At 36.8% G+C, this 18208-nt stretch overlaps 2 protein-coding genes across 4 annotated transcripts; one reads left to right on the top strand and one right to left on the bottom strand.

Annotated features, from left to right (window-relative positions):
- Positions 1-1096: 1096 nt before the first annotated feature.
- Positions 1097-2654, bottom strand: LOC127794959 (uncharacterized). 2 transcript variants are annotated; one of them, XM_052326300.1, is made up of 3 exons: positions 2435-2654; positions 2265-2331; positions 1097-2173 (listed from the first exon to the last, which is right to left on the bottom strand). In XM_052326300.1, exons 1-3 carry the CDS (start codon positions 2510-2512, stop codon positions 1335-1337), a joined length of 984 nt encoding a protein of 327 aa, XP_052182260.1. In that variant the 5' UTR covers positions 2513-2654; the 3' UTR covers positions 1097-1334. The 2 variants fall into 2 exon arrangements, with proteins under 2 accessions (XP_052182260.1, XP_052182262.1); XM_052326302.1 differs by having other exon boundaries at positions 1097-2168; positions 2435-2504.
- A 6934-nt stretch (positions 2655-9588) lies between these two features.
- LOC127795532 (TORTIFOLIA1-like protein 3) lies at positions 9589-14352 on the top strand. Of its 2 annotated transcripts, none has more exons than XM_052327282.1 (5): positions 9589-10565; positions 10666-10771; positions 11390-11976; positions 12971-13424; positions 14067-14352. In XM_052327282.1, exons 1-4 carry the CDS (start codon positions 9765-9767, stop codon positions 13391-13393), a joined length of 1917 nt encoding a protein of 638 aa, XP_052183242.1. In that variant the 5' UTR covers positions 9589-9764; the 3' UTR covers positions 13394-13424; positions 14067-14352. The 2 variants fall into 2 exon arrangements, with proteins under 2 accessions (XP_052183242.1, XP_052183241.1); XM_052327281.1 differs by having other exon boundaries at positions 12932-13424.
- Positions 14353-18208: the final 3856 nt, after the last annotated feature.

Below are 18208 nucleotides of genomic sequence, written 5' to 3'. Positions count from 1 at the left end.
TATTTTAGGTATTTAAAGCACAATGCCCTTGTCCCCGAATATATGCGCAATGTTATCAGTAATTGTCCATTGAACTTTGTCAGCCTTCCTTGATTAGGAAAATTAAACAGATTTCCTTAACCGTGGAAAAGATCCATTTCCAATCTGCTGCAGCTCTTCTAATTATACCTGAACTTAGTTGCATATAACACATTTGCAGTTCAAGTTCGATGCTTAATTCATAAGATTAACTGCACCTGCCTAACTGCAAGCCATAAATAGGATTTATTTGTAAAGGTGTCCTATACAGAACGCATCTGGAAGCCTCCCTTTTTCAAATAATCAGAAGCATTCCTCGACAGACATACACACATGCATAAGCATAAGCTCAAGCTCAAAACTCAGAAGTGAAGCTCCTTTATCATATTGGCCTACTCTGATAACAAGCCTAAATCTGCATATCATGCACCATAGAATTGGAATGCAATTGAGAGCTGCAGCTATTAGGAAATTGATTCTCATTATATCTAATACACATTTCGCAACATACTAGAAGCAACAATATATATTTTTACCTAATCTCAATTTGTTTTATAATTTTCCCATTGTCTTCTTCACCCTTCATACCCTCCCTATCCTGTGGAAATTATCTAATTGCAATGCATAAATTGTCACATTTTTCCTTGCGATCAATTAATTACTCCAAGCTATTCATTTAAACATCAGGGCTTTACAAAAGTGGAGAACACGAGATCGACATTTTTCCTGTGGAATAGCATTGATGGGTCCATAGGCAGATATAATCAAGGAGCGGGTGCCAAATAAATCATAAAATGTTGACATTGAAACAAATCAGTCTGAGTTCAGAGTTAGTGTGACCCGCAATGCACAGGGGCAAGCTGAAAAACTTCCAAAAATCAACAAATAGGCTTTGATTTAAAAAAAAAAAAATGCAGTGAATTGACTTTTTGGGCAGCTGATCAGCTGGTTCCCCCTATAAAACCAGTGCAAACCATCCAAATGCCAATATGTATTATATCTTCTTTTATCATAACAAATATAATATATCAACTTAGCAAGGTAAAACAAAGATGTATTCTATTCAAACTTGGGTGTCTTCGATTACTATACCACCTTATATATTCACATAGCAACAAGATCAGTCTACATCAGCTCATAAGCCACATATTTGTTGAACGAACTCATAGGACAATCAGTCTAATTTCAGGAGTGTTTCAAAACCACATCCCTATACCCACATCTACTACCATGAAAATCAGTCTAATAGAGAGAAAATAGTGAAGACATATGAAAAAGACAGACCCAATATATATATGGGGAAAAAGAAACTCTTTCTAAGACCTTGTGATCATGCTAAAAGAACGAGCCAACCGGAAAGCCATGTTGCCTCCATCCAAAGTTGCCTCTCCCTCAGCCATGCCATGGTCATACTGCTTCCTGCAGCCCGGACATCGTCCATCCTCCTCAAGAATTCTCTTGTGGCAGAAAAGGCAGACCCTGAACCCACATGAACAAGGGAGAAAATTTGAGTCCGTGAAATCAAAATCTTCACAGCATATGGGACACGCAGATGGCGCAGAGATAGCACTATTACAACCCCAAGCACCGCCATAACGTCGGCCTGAATTCATAGGGAAACTAAGCTGCTTTGACAAATTTGGCAGACTCTGTGGACGAAAAGCATCATCAGGCTTCCACGCCCTGCAAGTTGGCGGAGCCCTCTGCACTTTCACCACATCATCTGTCTTTGGTATACCAATTCCTGAACCCGGCCCATGAGTCACTGGGGTCATAATTTCACGCCCCGGAGGCGATTTTTCTTCCTCTTCCTTATCATCATCGGCTGCCAAAGCATCGGCAACCGCCTCCCAGTCATCCAAACACCCATCATCCCTCTCTTCATCTTCTCCAGTTATGCTGCCGGAGCAACTCCAACCACTGCTACTGCTACTACTACCGCCACTACTCCCCCTGAAATTCGATCCCGACCCGGTGCTACCCACCATGCAGCTAGTCGGACTATTGGAAGGCGAATCTGAGTCACTGTAACGGTGACCGGATCCCTTATTACTTTCCCCTCTCGGCTTTACCCCTAAATTCTCCATTGACGACTCGCTCTCATTCCGTGCATCAATTGCCGCCGCGCATTGCCCTTGACATCCCTTGCTCTTCACTACGTACAATACCATCCACTCAATATCAGACACAAATCATCACGACGAACTACGAAAATATCAGAAATAGACAAGAGATCGTTCACGTACCCTGGGAAAGCCACTGCTCACGACGAGCATCGAGCTTGCACTGCTTCAATTTGGCAGACCTGTTCACCTGAAATCCCCAAAGGACCACAAAACATCATTTCTACCAGATCGATTCAAAAGCCAAAAAAAAAAAAATGTAGAATGCCAACAAGGAGACGATTGGAACTCACCCGCTTCTTCTTGGCAAGATCCTTGGAGTTCGAGGCGGCCATCGGAATCACGGCGTTGGTGACTGAATCGGAAATCATTTCGGTCGATTTGGCTCCTTGCAAAGACGATTTATCAAAAACCCTAATTTTTGAAACGAAGCGAGAAATAGATTTAGAGACAGATAGCGATGGAGGGAGGGAGAGAGCGAGCGAGAGGGGGGCACGAAATGGATAACGGAAACTCTTCTACTTTAGTCCTTCGAAGAGGCCCGCGGGGCCATATATACTTGTCGACTTACAACTTTGCCCCTGTATTTCCTCTATTTTACAGCAGGCCCTCTACTGGTGACGATATTTGTGGAAACAAGAATGGAGGGTAATTGCGGTAAGTCACAATGACGTCCTAATGGAATTCCGTGGGAATTGGCAGCGTCCTTCGAGATTAATCCCCTCTCTAGTTTCAGGCAATTGAATTAATTAATTATGGCAACAAACAAAATAAAGTATTAAAAATTCTTTTATATGAAAATATTATAATTAAAATTTTAAAGTTATCAGATTTCAGATTGAGATTTTTTGTGTATCTATTTATTAACAAATAGATATATATATATATAAAGGGACAAATAAATTAAATGCCCTTCAGAATAAAATAAAAAATAAAAAAGTGTCTCTCATATTTATTTTGCTTAATATTTTGTCTTTAAATTTTTTAAATTATTCTTATTAAATTTATTTATTTTTTATTTATATATGGATAGCACAGCTTATCCATCCATCTAATACATCATAAGTATAAAATATAAATGTTTTTAATTTTTTATAAATTTAAATTAATATTAATTTAACACAATTAAAGTTGGGCTAATTGAATTGGAACTCGCATGCAAAGCCAACAAATTTACATCAAATATTAAGATTATTGCTTCCATAGAATGAATAAATTTAATTAAAAAAAAAAAAATTTTACACAAGGAGATTTTATATTAGGCAAAATAGGCCATTTGTCATGTTAAAAAAGATTTTGGGTTTATCAATCTCCTTTTACATATTTATTATTGGGATTTATGTAACTGTAATTTGGTAATTCACGTGTATGTAAAAAAGGTCTATTATGAATTTTTTTTTATCAAATTTTAATTTAATTTAATTTTAAAAATTATTTTTATTTATATTTAATACTTTAAGATTGATTATAATTATATGCTAATTAGCTTTAATTAGCTTTAGCACATATTTTTGTTAATGTCCCGAGATGAGCTAGTACACTGTTATGTGTTAATGTTGATTTATTAAGTTAATGTATTTAAAATTTTAAAACGACTCTATTTAAATTTAAAATGAATCTTTTAATAAAAAATTAATAATTAATACATCAAATAATTATTAATTATTCAAATTTAAGAATATTATAGAATTAATAACACATTAATCTATTCTAAAGTTTATTAAGAAATTAATAATTTGACTAAATTTTGATAATTAAATCTATTAAAAATAATTCACACACCACCGCCAATCAAATGATCACACAACTCATTAAGCAATGTCAACCCAAATAACCGAAACCTCCGAAGCCTAGTGAAAGAGAAGACTATTGAAATTGTCAACCTTAGGGTTTTTTAAAATCAATTTTTTTATGAGCATAAGATATATTCTAAAAGTAGAACTAATTAAATTATGAAAGCCCCAAACAACAAAGTATAATAAATATATTTATAAAATATTAAATTTTTTTACATATAATAAAAATTAAACTTAAAACCTACAAATTTCATAACACGTGTCTTGCCGCTAAATGAAGGCTTCTATAATTTTTGTAGATCAATTTTGGATCATTTAAATTTGATCGCATCACTAGTTTGACGGGTTAATTACACTAATAATCACTCAATTTTACATTTTGTTACTGTTTGGTTATTGAACTTTAAAATGTTATCTGTCAGTCACTAATATTTCAAATTATTACTACTTAGTCACTGAATTTTAAAATGTTACTTACTAATCACTAATATTTCAAAACTGTTTCTTATCCGTCATTCGTGAATTTGAAATTTAGTGACTAACAAGTAACGGGTAAGAAATAATTTTGAAATATTAATAATTAACATATAACATTTTAAAGTTTAATAATTAAGTAATAATAATTTTAAAATATTAATGATTAACATATAATATTTTAAAATTCAATGATTAGTATAATTAACCTCTACTTTGCAAATGCTTCAGGGGTATTTTTGTAGTTTCGGAGGATTGCAAAATAGTGGTTTCCTCCAATCCGTTGCTTAATTGGAGATGGCCGTTAGGAGGGACACGTGGACCGCCCAGTATCTTGAGAAGCAAAGACGTGTGAGGCTCTGTTTTTGGTTAAAATTGATTGGGCTGGGCCAGTCGGCCTGCCCAGTTAGCCCATTTTGACAAATCATTGCAAAAAGAAAGCACGATTTTCTTGGATGTATAGTGAGATCTATCTAACTTTACTATCATATAGTGAGATTTATAATTAAATTTACATGTTGGAAATGCTAAAATTTTATTATTACAAATCAATTAAAATAAAAAAATAAAAAAAATCCTTTTAGTGGAGAAAAGCAATGCTAATTAAAATTGAAGAGGAAAAAATAAAGAAAAATGTAATCATTAATTCTATCCAATCTTTAAATTTAAGTAAAATATTAATTTATTTCCAAGTAAATTCAAAAAACCAATGAGGCTATAACCTAAGCAAAATCTAATGCATCTTTAAATTACATATGCAAATTAATCTCTAATCATATTTGATTAATTTAAAGATAAAGAGTGTGAGGCTCTTTTTTGGGAAGGTTAAAATTGATTGGGCTGGGCCCGTCGGGCTGCCCAGCTAGCCCATTTTGACAAATCATTGCAAAAAGGAAAGCACGATTCCTTGAATGTATAGTGAGATCTAACTTATTATTGAGTTGTTTTATAGGGCTCGACGGGTCTACCAAGCCCCTCACAAAAAAAGGGTAAAAGGACGATTTTATCATCGTTCACTTTGCAAATTTGCAAAACAGGCCACTGCCCCTGCCCTTGCTCTCTCGTCTCCCCTACCATGGTCGTCGCTTCGTCGCTGCCCGCACCTCGCTGTAGTCGCCTCGTCTCTGTCACTTCTCTGTCATCGTCGTCTCGTCGACAGTAGATGCAATGACTGTCGGTAAGGCGAGGCGACGATGGCAGATAGGCAACGGCAGCGAGCCGCAGGCAGCGGCCATGACAGAGGAGACGAGAGAGCAAGGGCAGGGCAATTCATGAGAGGGAAAAGGAGAGAGCAGGGCGTGAGGGCAAAATTGTCTTTTTGCTTCATTTCGATAACTTGATCGATAAGCTTGTCGGGCTTTCTAGAATTTTTTCTTACTGTTATATAGTGAGATTTATAATTAAATTTATATGTTGGAAATGCTAAAGTTTTATTATTACAAATCAATTAAAATAAAAAAATTTCCCTTTAGTGGAGAAAAGCAATGCTAATTAAAATTGAAGAGGAAAAAAAAAGAGAAAAATGTAATCATTAATTCTATCCAATCTTTAAATTTAAGTAAAACATTAATTTATTTCCAAATAAATTCAAAAAACCAATGAGGCTATAACCTAAGCAAAATCTGATGCATCTTTAAATTACATTTGCAATTAATCTCTAATTATATTTGATTAATTTAAAGATAAGTTTGAAATGTTTATTTTTAATTAATTTATAATAATAAAACTGTATATAATTGTTTAAAATTAATTAGAACATCACAATCATTTTCCTTTTTTAACATGTAAATATAGTTTTTCAAATCGAAAAAAGAAATAAAATGAGGTTCCAATAAAAATAGAATAATAAAAAAATAAATATCCCAGATAATTAATTTAAAAAAAAAATGTGGTGAACTTTATCCTTTTTACAATCCCTTTTATGGTTCGTTGGAGTATATTTAATTTTCTATCAAAAAACAAATTTGCATTTGAATTTGAAGTTTGGAACCACAAAATGAATCCAACATTAATTAACGCAGTGCAGTCGATGCTGCGCCGCGATGAGAGAAGGGGTCATCAAGCATATGCAATTTGGAGCTAGATATCTAGGATTATCAAGGATCACGTGACATGAGGCGCGCGGATCAAACCTGAGAATATCTGTCTGGAAAGGATTTGCCCCCTTACCCCAGTCAGTCCCCTAATAAGTCCCACACACAAATGGGTTTATCAATGATATGGACGAATAATTCGAAAATTCAGACCAAATAATAATTTTTTTATCCCGTTTGACTTTTACACATGTGAGTGTATATATATGCATGCAACAATGGGCCGAAGTTTTTACCCCCCCCCCCACCATTCCACTTGTTATTCGATCTTAGGTTTTTGGACAGAATTATATACAGCAAATTGACCCTTCGACTCCCAGCTTTGGCTGCATTGCCTCTGCTGCTGTTCCCTGCCCTCTTGCTGTCATCTGCCGCCTAGAGAAAGGCACCGCACATGGTGGCCACGGGGATTCTGCCCATTATCCACGCAAGCAGCCACCAACAAAAACAAGCAAGCACATCCTCCACCATCATCTACACATGTATGTATGTATGTATGTATGTGCATGCATGCATGCATCCACGAGTCCCGTGTAATAATGATTGATGATGGCTCAACTCGCGTGATGTTCTACAGATTTTTTTTTCCTATTTATGGAAATATTATCACGATAAGTTTCACAAACAGATTTAGAAGTCACTTTAAATCTGTATCAAACTATTTATGGTAAGTCACTTTAAAACAGATTTAGAAGTCACAAACAGATGTTCTACAGATTTGAGACTAGTATCAATCAAACTCCCAATTCTCGTGCACTTTAATTGGGTTAATATGAAAATTTAGAAATCTTTCTTTTATATGTTATGAATCTTTTGATATGTTTTTGCTTTGATTGTTTTTATTTTTTTTAATAAGTGGGTGAAATTAAAAAAAATTGATAAAAGAATTATTTAATTTAAAAAGTTAAATTTATTTAGTTTTTAATAAAATTTACATGCTATAAATATTTGATATCCAACCAAAAATAGGGACAAAAGAAAATATTTGCCCGAAGTTTTTTATTTTCATTCCATTACTTATAATAAAGACATCGTTATATTCTTCGACGTGAGATCGTCCGAGGGTGGGTGTGTGGGTCCCACCCACTCGCTCCCATAGGGCCACGCCCCCTTTATTAGTTTGCATGTGTCAAGTAAATCTTATATTGCTCGATCCACGTAACAAATATTTTTTTTTCCTATGACAGTATTTTTTACTTAATTTTAATTTATTCCAAACTTATGTTGTAATTCACCATTCTGCCCATATCATTTGCAATTTTAATAGGAAATATGGTATTAAAAATTTGAAAGAATCAGATGGCTTCTGATAAACTAACATTTGGTGAACCTAATTTGGAAGTCAACCAATTTCTTGTAATTTCAGAACAAGTTAAGAAACAGGATGGCGAATGCTATTGATGCCTAATAGAGTGCAGTCTTCACGCTTCTCTGCCCACCAATCATTCTTTCACTCATTTTTATATTTCACAGTTCATATCTAAGTCGGGTTCAATTTTCAAATCGAATAACAAACATTATATTCTTCTTGTAGCTACGACTTCTCGAGGGCAAATCAAGCCTGAAAAATAACAGTGAATGAATTAATGATTAATTAATGTTGCTGTTGCTGCTAGAATGGCTACAAATATACATTACAATACAATACAATACAATACAGTACACCTCTAACACTCGCTTATTTGTCGCATTCCAACCGACAGGCGACAGCGGTGACACAAAAAAGAAGAGAGCTTCACAGGGCCAAACAAAGCATTCTAAACGCCTTTCCAATTTGTCCTTTTTCTTCTTAAACATGATTGGAATTAGTTGGAGCCGTATGAGAGCTTTCCAAGTCAGGCTTGGTTTGGTTGGGAATTAGTTGGGTTGGTGGAGGAACCTTGAGAGAGCCTTCAGACCCAGTTCTTTAGTTACCATACATAATAAATTAGGGGTGTTTATTGATGGGCTCTTTTAAGTCTTAACTACTATCTTCCCATTACAAAAGGCTTCAACTAAGTGTGTGGCGATACTGCACAATCAAGAGCCAAAGTACGTTTAATTGCTTGTCAAAATACATGCCATAGTAAAGAGCCCTTTTTTCTGTTGAGAACATTAAATCTAGTTTTCATCATTAGACCAACCAAAAATAAAATAAAATTTATAAGTATATAAAAAAAAATTTTTGATCTCCCACGTCTGCCAAATCAAATTATGAGTTTTTATACATTAAAAATTTAAAATCAGTACACATTAATCTTATTGTCACTCTTTTTAAGACTCAAAAAAAAAAAATTGTAAATTTATTATTAATTTTATGCAAATATAATTTTTAAATTATTTGGATCCAAAACTCAAACCTATTGGGATAATGAATGTTTTGGGCACCCAATTTAGTAATTTAGTGGCAAGAGAGTTCCAAAATATCACTCATAAGTATTAAAAAAAATATTAAAGGAAGAATTGCATGTGACGAGAACTGAGAAGGTGGAGCCGATGCACCATAATACCAAGTTATGGTCCACGGGGGAGAATGTAGATAGATCACCTCCCAGCCTCCCACTGCGCGCCAACCTTACCTTGACATGCACCAAGTTGCATTCAATTCACATGGCTACCACACACACACACACACACATATATATATATGATGGAAACTTGCATTTTAAAATTTTGCTACCTAATATTCATCTCAACTTTTCTACAAATTCATAATTCATACAAAGCCTGCTTACCAAATTAACGAATTGGTTTTGACAACTTAATTAGTTGATGAGTTGTTGATAAAATTAATCTTAAAGAGTCTGGCTCGGCTAAGTATGTAACTTGTAATAGTAGAACTCAAAATATTAAAAATAAATTAAATCTTAATAAATTTAGGGCATAAAAATGGGCAGGAGGGGGAGAGGGAGGGGGCAACTTAAGGAACACTGAAATCAAAAGGCCCAAAAATGAGTACACATTTGGTAAAAAGGCAAAGAAAAAGTAAAATCAAGTTCCGCTTTAATAATTTGTTGAGGGCCGTACCTCGGAACGATGCCGTTTTCGTGCCCAGGCGACGTCATTTTTACGGTTGCTTTCTCTTTAGTCTTTATAAAAGGGAAGGGAGAAGACGGAATGCTTTACGAGCACCGGCGCAAAGCTGTCACCGAACCTCGACTGAAAGCGGCGGCGAGCGTCACCGATTTCCCACTTACTTCGCAGCCGATGTTGCCGGAAATACCGGCGGCGCCACCGCCTCGGCCGTAAAACTACAGCGGCCACATTCTGATCCGCCGACGATGTCACTAGCCAAGTCCCAAGCAGCCACGATTCGGGAGCTGAAGCACCGAGTCCTGACGTGCCTGAACAAGCTCTCCGACCGCGACACCTACTCCGCTGCCGCCTCCGAACTCGAGGTCATCGCTAAAAATCTCAGGCACGACTCTATACCGCTGTTCCTATCTTCCATCTCTGCCACCGACAGCACCGACAAGTCGCCGGTGCGAAAACAATGCCTCCGACTTATCTCTCTCGTCTCCGAATCTCACGGTGATGCGCTCTCGCCTTACCTCTCCAAACTGGTAACTGCCGTCGTCCGCCGCCTTCGTGACACCGACTCCGCCGTCCGCTCCTCCTGCGTCATCGCCATCGCCTCGATTTCCTCTCACATCACCAAACCTCCATTCACGTCGGTAGTGAAGCCCTTGGTCGATGCTTTAGTCACGGAGCAAGACATTAATTCTCAGATCGGCGCTGCCTTGTGCCTCGCGGCGGCAATCGACGGCTCGCCTAATCCGGACATTCTGTACTTGAAGAAGTTGTTGCTGAGGCTTGAGAGGTTGCTGAAATGCGACATTTTCAGGGCAAAGTCTGCTCTATTGACGCTTTTTGGTAGCGTAATCGGAGCCGGCGCTGCTCCCACTGTGCAAACATTGAGAAATTTGGTGCCGCTTTTGGTTGAATTCATCAGATGTGATGATTGGGCTGCGAGGAAGGCTGCCGCAGAGACGCTGATGAAGTTGGCTGTGGTCGAGAGGGATGTCTTGCCGGAGTTTAAGGCTGCATGTTTGAAGACTTTCGAGGCTAAGAAATTCGATAAGGTTTTGTTCATTTGTTAAATTACTGGTAGGGCATACCATTTCTGGTTCTATTTGAAAATGCCGTTGTTAATTTGAGTATGTTTTTTTGATGTCCGTGTAGGTGAAAAGTGTGAGGGAGACCATGAATCGGTTGGTGGAAACTTGGAAAGAAATTCCTGATGTTTCAGATGAGAGGCCGCTGCCCGAACCTCGATCTTCTACCAAAGGTATCAGATTCATCAGATTTCTAGCATATTGTTTCTTTTTTATGGTCATATCATTCGCATGTGAATATTGATTTTGTTTTTCTTTTTGGAATATTGATGGTCAGGTCTAGTTGATTAAATTTATATCCTGTACTTCACAGGATTGATGATATGGATTTTATTACCAAATACAACGGATACATGCACATATTGGCATTCACATTAGTAGGATTACAAATGGGGTTAAATTTGTAGTTTTGTTTTCATTTTTGCCTTGCTTTCCTCCTCATGGAATTATATTACTAATGTTTTCTTCAGTTCTCCCCTTTCTGCGTGGCTATGATTTACTTATTATCTATTGTTATTTGATATGTTTACGCTTGCAATTAGTTCAGATAAACAAAAAATAAAAGCATTATTATTCTTTATTTTTTTACTTTTAGGATGTTACTGTCTATTATGTAGTTGACACCACCTTGTGAGATTAAGGCTTGTGATTGTTGTTGTTAGGTTATTACCATCTTCTTTATATATATATATATATATATATTTGTTTTGGGAATATTTGGCCTCCATTAGTTACGCTTACAGGTTTCTTTCTTATATTCTAAAGTTCCTTTGTTTCTGATTTTTTGACAGAGGATGCCAGTGATGATGGACAATATCCACCTGGTTCCAAGATTTCCTGCATTATTACTTCTGGAGCTCCTCAAATGAGGAAGAAAAGCATTCTAGGTAACCGGTCTGCTTTGCCTGATGGGTCGGTTGCAACAACTGCCAGGAAAACAAGTTCTCCAGACAGTACTGATAAGAGACCAGGTCCAGCAATGTTCCGAAAACTGGATCGCAAAAAGTCCCTTAACTGGAAAATAGAGATTGCTTCTCCACATGATCCCTCCACAATGTTGGTTTATGATGATGAACATAAGGGAAAAGATGAGAGTTTAGAGAAAGGCGAGAAGCTGAGAAGTAGATTTATAAAGCCAGAGACAAGACGGGCTCTGTTCAATAAGAATGCTGGTGACAAGATGCCCAAACTTGATGCTGCCAAATCAGGATCTCGTGTGGTTCCATGTCATGATGCAGATTTGGAACCCACTGGTGTATTTAGTAACACTAAGGAGGATGTTCATTTGAACCAGAAAGAGTACGAGGATATTTCTTTGATTCGCAAGCAGCTTGTTCATATTGAAAACCAGCAATCTAACTTATTAGATCTTCTTCAGGTGACAACCTTATTTACATCTGACAGTTCCTTCCTCTTTGAAGACGCTTTTGTCATATAATGATTAATGCCATTATGTGATTATATTATTGGCCATGCTCAAATCTTTACCTATTTATGTTTGTGTTTTTAGCAGATTGAAACAAATTAGGTTGCTTGATTGAGGATCACTTCTCAAGTGTGTCTTGCCACTAGACTAGGAAAATTAGTTCTCACAACCTGCAAACACGAGTAAACCAAAAAAAAAATCTACTTACAGCCCAAAGTGACAAAGGAAACATTGTTCCCGTCACTTTATGCTCTTTTAGAGAGTCTGCCTATTGCTTGGAGTCTTTTGTTGCTGTTCTTTGGTGCACTCAATATCAAGGCCCATACTTTGCCCGTAGCAAAATCTAATTTTTTTTTACTTTTTTTCAGATTTCCTCCTTTTGTTCTCTTCTTGAGAAGAGAGACAATGAACTACATTCATTATCATCCTCTTAAAAACATGAATCAAGCCCACAAAACATGCTAGTGCACTTAACAAATGGTCAAAGCTGGCCTTTACTGCTGAGGGTTCGAACATACCAAGTAATAAATGAATCAATATAGGTTTCTTAGCATCTATGCCCATTGTTGGTGCTGAAAAGCACAGGAAAAAAAGAAGCTTATATCATCGATGTGTTATTTTGGAAAAATATTCTGGAGACTCCCTCCTGTCAATTGTTTCCAAGAGAGCATCTAAATCCTTTTCCTGACCTATTTCATTTCCCATCTATTCTCAGAACATATGTCATATTCCCTTTTTCTTTTTTTTTCTTTACTTCACTTTTTTGTTTCCCTCTTGAGCCTGAGTAACTAAATGCTAATAAGATGTTCACAAATCACAGGCGCAAGTTGTTTGCATGGCGTCCACAATACATGATTTTGTTGGAGCTTTTTGGTTTTCTGCTGATTAATTTATGCTTTTTGCCTAGCATGAAACTTACTTCACATTCCACCCATGCCTAATCCAGAAATTCATGGGGAGCTCACAAGACGGGATGCGATCTCTTGAGACACGGGTCTGTGGGTTGGAGTTAGCATTGGATGAGATCTCTTACGACTTGGCTGTGACAACCGGAAGGATGTCAAAAATTGGCTATGAGGGAACTACATGTTGTAAGCTACCGGGTGCAGATTTTTTTAGTCCAAAGTTTTGGAAGAAAAATGAGCCTAGACATTCAACTCCTGGAGACACACCACCACCAACTGCCAACCGTAACATGGCCAATGGCTACAGCAGTGGTGAAAGGTTCAAACTGGAGAACAGGAGATTTCAGCATCGAGGTGGTGGTGGGTTTATTATGAATCCTTTGGCCGAGGTCCGCAGCTTATCCCATGGGATGCCAGAAGGTTCTTCAAATAGAGTTTCAAATAATGTTGAAGATGCTGCATGAACGCCACTGGTGACTCTTTTATCTCCTATTGGTATGTATTTTCCTAATTAGTCCTTGGTTTCTTTCTTTCTGGTTTGCATTCTCTGTGACTTCTGGAGGCCCTGCGGAATTGACGTTTAAGTTCCTATTTTGACCGATCCCCGCACCAACAAATAAACTAAGTAAATAAACAAACTAATAAATTACTTTTTTTTTGGGGTAAATAACAAACTAATAAATCAAGAGTAATGCTATATCTCTAATAGAGATGAATAGTATTGATGTGACAATTTATGTAAAAGTGTTTGGTTGGAAAAAATGAAAGAATGTTCAATAAATTTTATTTTTATATTTTTTAAATAAATATATAATATTAATTAAATATTTTTACATAATTCTGCTAATATATAATGAAGATAAATAGTATTATTGCTTAAATTAAAGGATGAAAAGACTAATTTTGCAAAATATGTTTCCTTGGGATGTGTGTTGCCTTGCAGCCCCTCCCGCGGCCTTTGTCCATGTTTCCTCTTCCATCAGCCTACAGTTGAGCATTAATTGATGCTGCTGGTTCTACAAACCATTTCTTAGCAACGATGCCCAAAATTCGTTTTTTTTTTATTTTTTTATTTTAAAATACCAAATTTATGCATATTGAGTTATTGATAAATTTTTGTGTTGTTTCATCCTGCAGATGTGATGCTGAAATTGAATGATAGAAGATCTGGTAGCTGTGAGCTGCTGGTTATGTAACCCCTATTATGTTATACAAATGTTGGTGTTATGATGAGCTAGTGCTTTATCTGATCACCAAGCCAAACCAAAACATTACAGTATTTGAAGATTAATACATGGGGTACTTCCAGCAAGGGAAGGTCAAAAGGCCACTACTACGGGTTTCAGACTCTAAATGAGACCCTGTATAGAGAAGAAACACTCTTTGTTCACTTCATTTTACTTTTATAGTTCTTTTTTGATTCTTTATTGGCCGAAGATTGCTCTGGATTCCCCCACCCACCAATTGAAGGCAGGAATTTGCATATGCCTGGGCTTGACCAGTTGTTTGTAAGGCTGCCAAGGCAAGTCCGACAATACGAGAAAAATAATTGATGTTATACGAAAAGATGAGCACAGCCCAGGTAGAAACCATCCATGATTCGAGCTTCTTGCTTGATAAAGATGCCAAATGAAAGATTAAATATTCAGTCGTAACAACATGGTAACTGCCGTTTGTTAGCCATGCTTGAGATCCGATGGGCAATGACCATGGTTTCTACCGTCTTCTGGCAAATTTGCTTGCCATAATAGGATGCGCATTAGCAAGTAATTTTTTTAAGCAATCTTTGCTTTCTTGCAAACTCAGAATCCAATGACTGATGAAGACATTCGTTGAACTCGTTTCGGAGCTATAAAAATCATTATTGCCGAAATAAAAATCCGTATGAAATGACTTTTTTTTTGTGTTTTTTTGAAGTTCTTATACCTTTTGGTTTCAGAAGAAATGAAACAAAAACACACTAACAACCAAAACCCGCCCCGTCGTTTTCCAGAGAGCAACCACTCTAATTCTGAATCACCGCTATCGGCAGGGCCATGAAAGAACCCCAACAACCATCCCTCCAAATAATAAGCCCAGTTGGTCAAGAAGGAGGCACAAAGTGCCTTCCGTGGTGAATCTTAAACCAAAACTGAGGATCGAGTCTTACAAGCGACAGTGTGGGGTACCTCTCTCCAAAGTGAGCGGGGCTCCTTATGCGCAGTGAGCCCGGGTTTAGCCACTGCATCCAGCTGGGTCATCATGATTAACCTCCCCCACGTCCTGTCGGGCCGGATGTGGGGGGCGCTCGGGATTAGCGATTTCACCTTTTGGACCAATAATAATAAAGAAGAACAAACGACAAAATGAAAAAGAAAGGGGAAGCACGTAAAAATGTTGATATTATCCAAGCAATTGCATAGTCAGCCGCTTGCATAGTATTACTGGAGGGGCAAAACCGCAAAAAAACAAAAACAAAAATGAATAAAACTCAGGTCTGGTTCATCAGAATAGTATCATTTCTCGATGAGAAACAAATTAGTAGAACTAATTGCTAAACTAGAAGTGCATAAATCCAACAATGTTCACATGGACTAGTTCCATAAGTATGGTCCAGTAACCATTCCAATGGGCGAGATATTGAAAGAGGTTAGCTTTATACCATATAATAATTCAAGGGCTAATAATAATAATACACACTGTATGAAAAATTGCAGCGACAAAGTTCCGTCACAGGTTCTGGTCCTCAGATCCTTGCTTGTTAATTTTCTGTAGAAATATATAACTTCATCAGGAAGCTCTTCGGTATATCACAACTAAAACAGCATATAGCATGAATATGAAGAAAATCTGAGGCAATGACAACACATAACACTCTTAAAAAGGTCAAGAATTTCATGGTTCAACAGGTTCACTTTCTACTTTAAAGATTTCGAGATGTATTTGAAAAATGTTTTGAGGGCCAAACCCTCCACAAGGAAAAGAAAAAGCCTCCTGATGGACAGGGGGAATTGAATTTGATCACTGATTCCTAAAACATAATCACACCAGCATTGCTGCAATATTCACCATCCTGGATATAAAAGTAGAGGAGATACTGCGATTGATCCTTGTGAGAATGGAAAAAAAAAAAAATTAGTACACAAATGGCCCACACCACATATTTGCAGTTGACATTGTAAAATGAAAATGATCTTAAGATTTAAGATTATTATCTCAAATCTTGCAAGGACTGAGAGTTAATTATGAGAAATCAGGACAGGAGCCAGTACAGAAATCTGTCCCCTCCAAATTTCCATATCAACGGCCTTTTTCAAAGAAGCACAATAGTTAGTCAAGGAACATCACTTCATCCAGTATTGTTAAGGAGATAACGAGCATGATGATTGGAGCTAAAGAGGCATCTGTATCTCTAAGCCACAAAGAGGCCAAATCCAAGCCAAAATTTTTGTATCCGCAGGAGCTCACTCAGTATATTGAATAAGGTCAGTTTTGAATCCATGTTATTTGCTCCTGGGAGCCATAGTAAGGCTTAAATTGCTCCAAATTGACAGGATTCACTCTAAGCCATGTAGTGTGCCAATTCAACTCTAGCATAATCTAAATCTGAAGTGAAACTTATTCAGCAGTTCTTAAGGCTTCTGGTCAGAGACTACAAAAAGTGGGGATGATTCAGAGAGGAAAAATACTGATATCTTGCTGCTGGACATGTGGAGGAGTCACTAAAGAACCATACCGTAGAGGAAGTTTCAGGGGGTTCTCATACAAGAGCACCAGAGGCAGCAGAAAGTGGTAACAAAGAACTTTTAAGGAAGACATGGTAGTTTGGTATATAACATTTCAAGTTTCAACTTATGAGTTGTGCCAGCAAATCCAATATTAAGAGTTGAAGAATTCTTCTGAAGTAAAGATACCCAGCTTCCCCCAATATTGCTGTACGTCACAAAAGGGCAGACCAGGGAAGGCACAAGGTCCATATATACCTGTACCGATATGCAAGGAAACAAATGGCTAAACCAATAAATTTAATGTGCATCAAGTTACATAAACAGAAAGGTAGCACTATGCTCCTACAAGAAAAGGTAAACTAGTCAATACTTTCAGGAAAAAAAAAACATAGAAGTTGTAGGGAACGCAAATTCAACACTGACAATTGCTAACAAGATTGAAGTATTTGACTGTCTCGGAGAAGAGGTTGAAGTCGAGGAACAAACATTTCATAGATGAAGAAACCAAAATCCTAACCCTAAACTGAATTTTACTATATATATATATATATATATATATAAAGGTCAGTCCCTAGGATGCATGGGACTAACTCAACTGGAGAATCTGGTGAGAATTACATATGGATTATCAATTATGTACTTAACAATATGAATTAAATCCTGCTTAACCATAAAACACCAAAAGGCTTAAATTTAACAGATCTCTAGTATACAAAAAACTACGAGCTACTGGAAACAGTGATGATGGTGATATTCAAATTCATCCTAAGAAAAGAAAAAGAAGCGATCGTACAAACACAGAATAACGAGTATCAACATCTGGAATCACCGGATATAGTTGGAGCGATCAATACTGAAGGAAATTAGAAAACACGCGTGTACAAATAAAGGTATCGACAGTTAAGATAGGCGCATGTCAGGGTATGTAATAATAGACAAAGGGATTAGGGGCTAGGGTTACTTACGGATTGGGCGTTGTGCCAAGAGAGGCCGCGGTAGACATTGACGGAGAAGGTAGCACCCAGATAGATGGTGGCCAGGCCGAGCCCCGCCGTGAAAGCCTTGAAGGCCCAATCCCCTGCCTGCCTCGCCAATCCCATTCTCTCTCTCTCTCTGTATGCTTGTATCTTCTTCTATCAAATTCAAATGAAAAATCACAAGAGCTGCTGCTGCTGCGATTCCAAGAAATCAGTATGTATATATGAAATGAAACCCCTTTCTTCTTCTATCACTGTATAAAATATTTTATTTTAAAAATCTTTTCCTGAAATCATTTCCCAATTTTCCATTACAAAATAAAAAAACCAACAAAAACCCACCCCCATTCCCATTTATACTTTAGCCATCAATCAAATCTTAAAATTTAAAGTGACTCATATACTTAATGACTTATTGCATCAATATTGTCTTCAATCTGCCAAACAAAGCGCTATTGTAATCTATTTTAATATTTCTTATTTCAAATCTCTAAATATAAATAAACCACATTCCACATTACATTGCATCCAATATTTATTTCATCGACCTAATTTCTTTCCTACTCCATTTATAATTTTTAAAGAAAAAATTATT

The sequence above is a fragment of the Diospyros lotus genome, chromosome 2 (genome assembly GCF_014633365.1).
Source record: "Diospyros lotus cultivar Yz01 chromosome 2, ASM1463336v1, whole genome shotgun sequence".
Classification (NCBI taxonomy): Eukaryota; Viridiplantae; Streptophyta; class Magnoliopsida; order Ericales; family Ebenaceae; genus Diospyros; species Diospyros lotus.
This window is presented reverse-complemented; position numbering and strand designations above follow the sequence as displayed.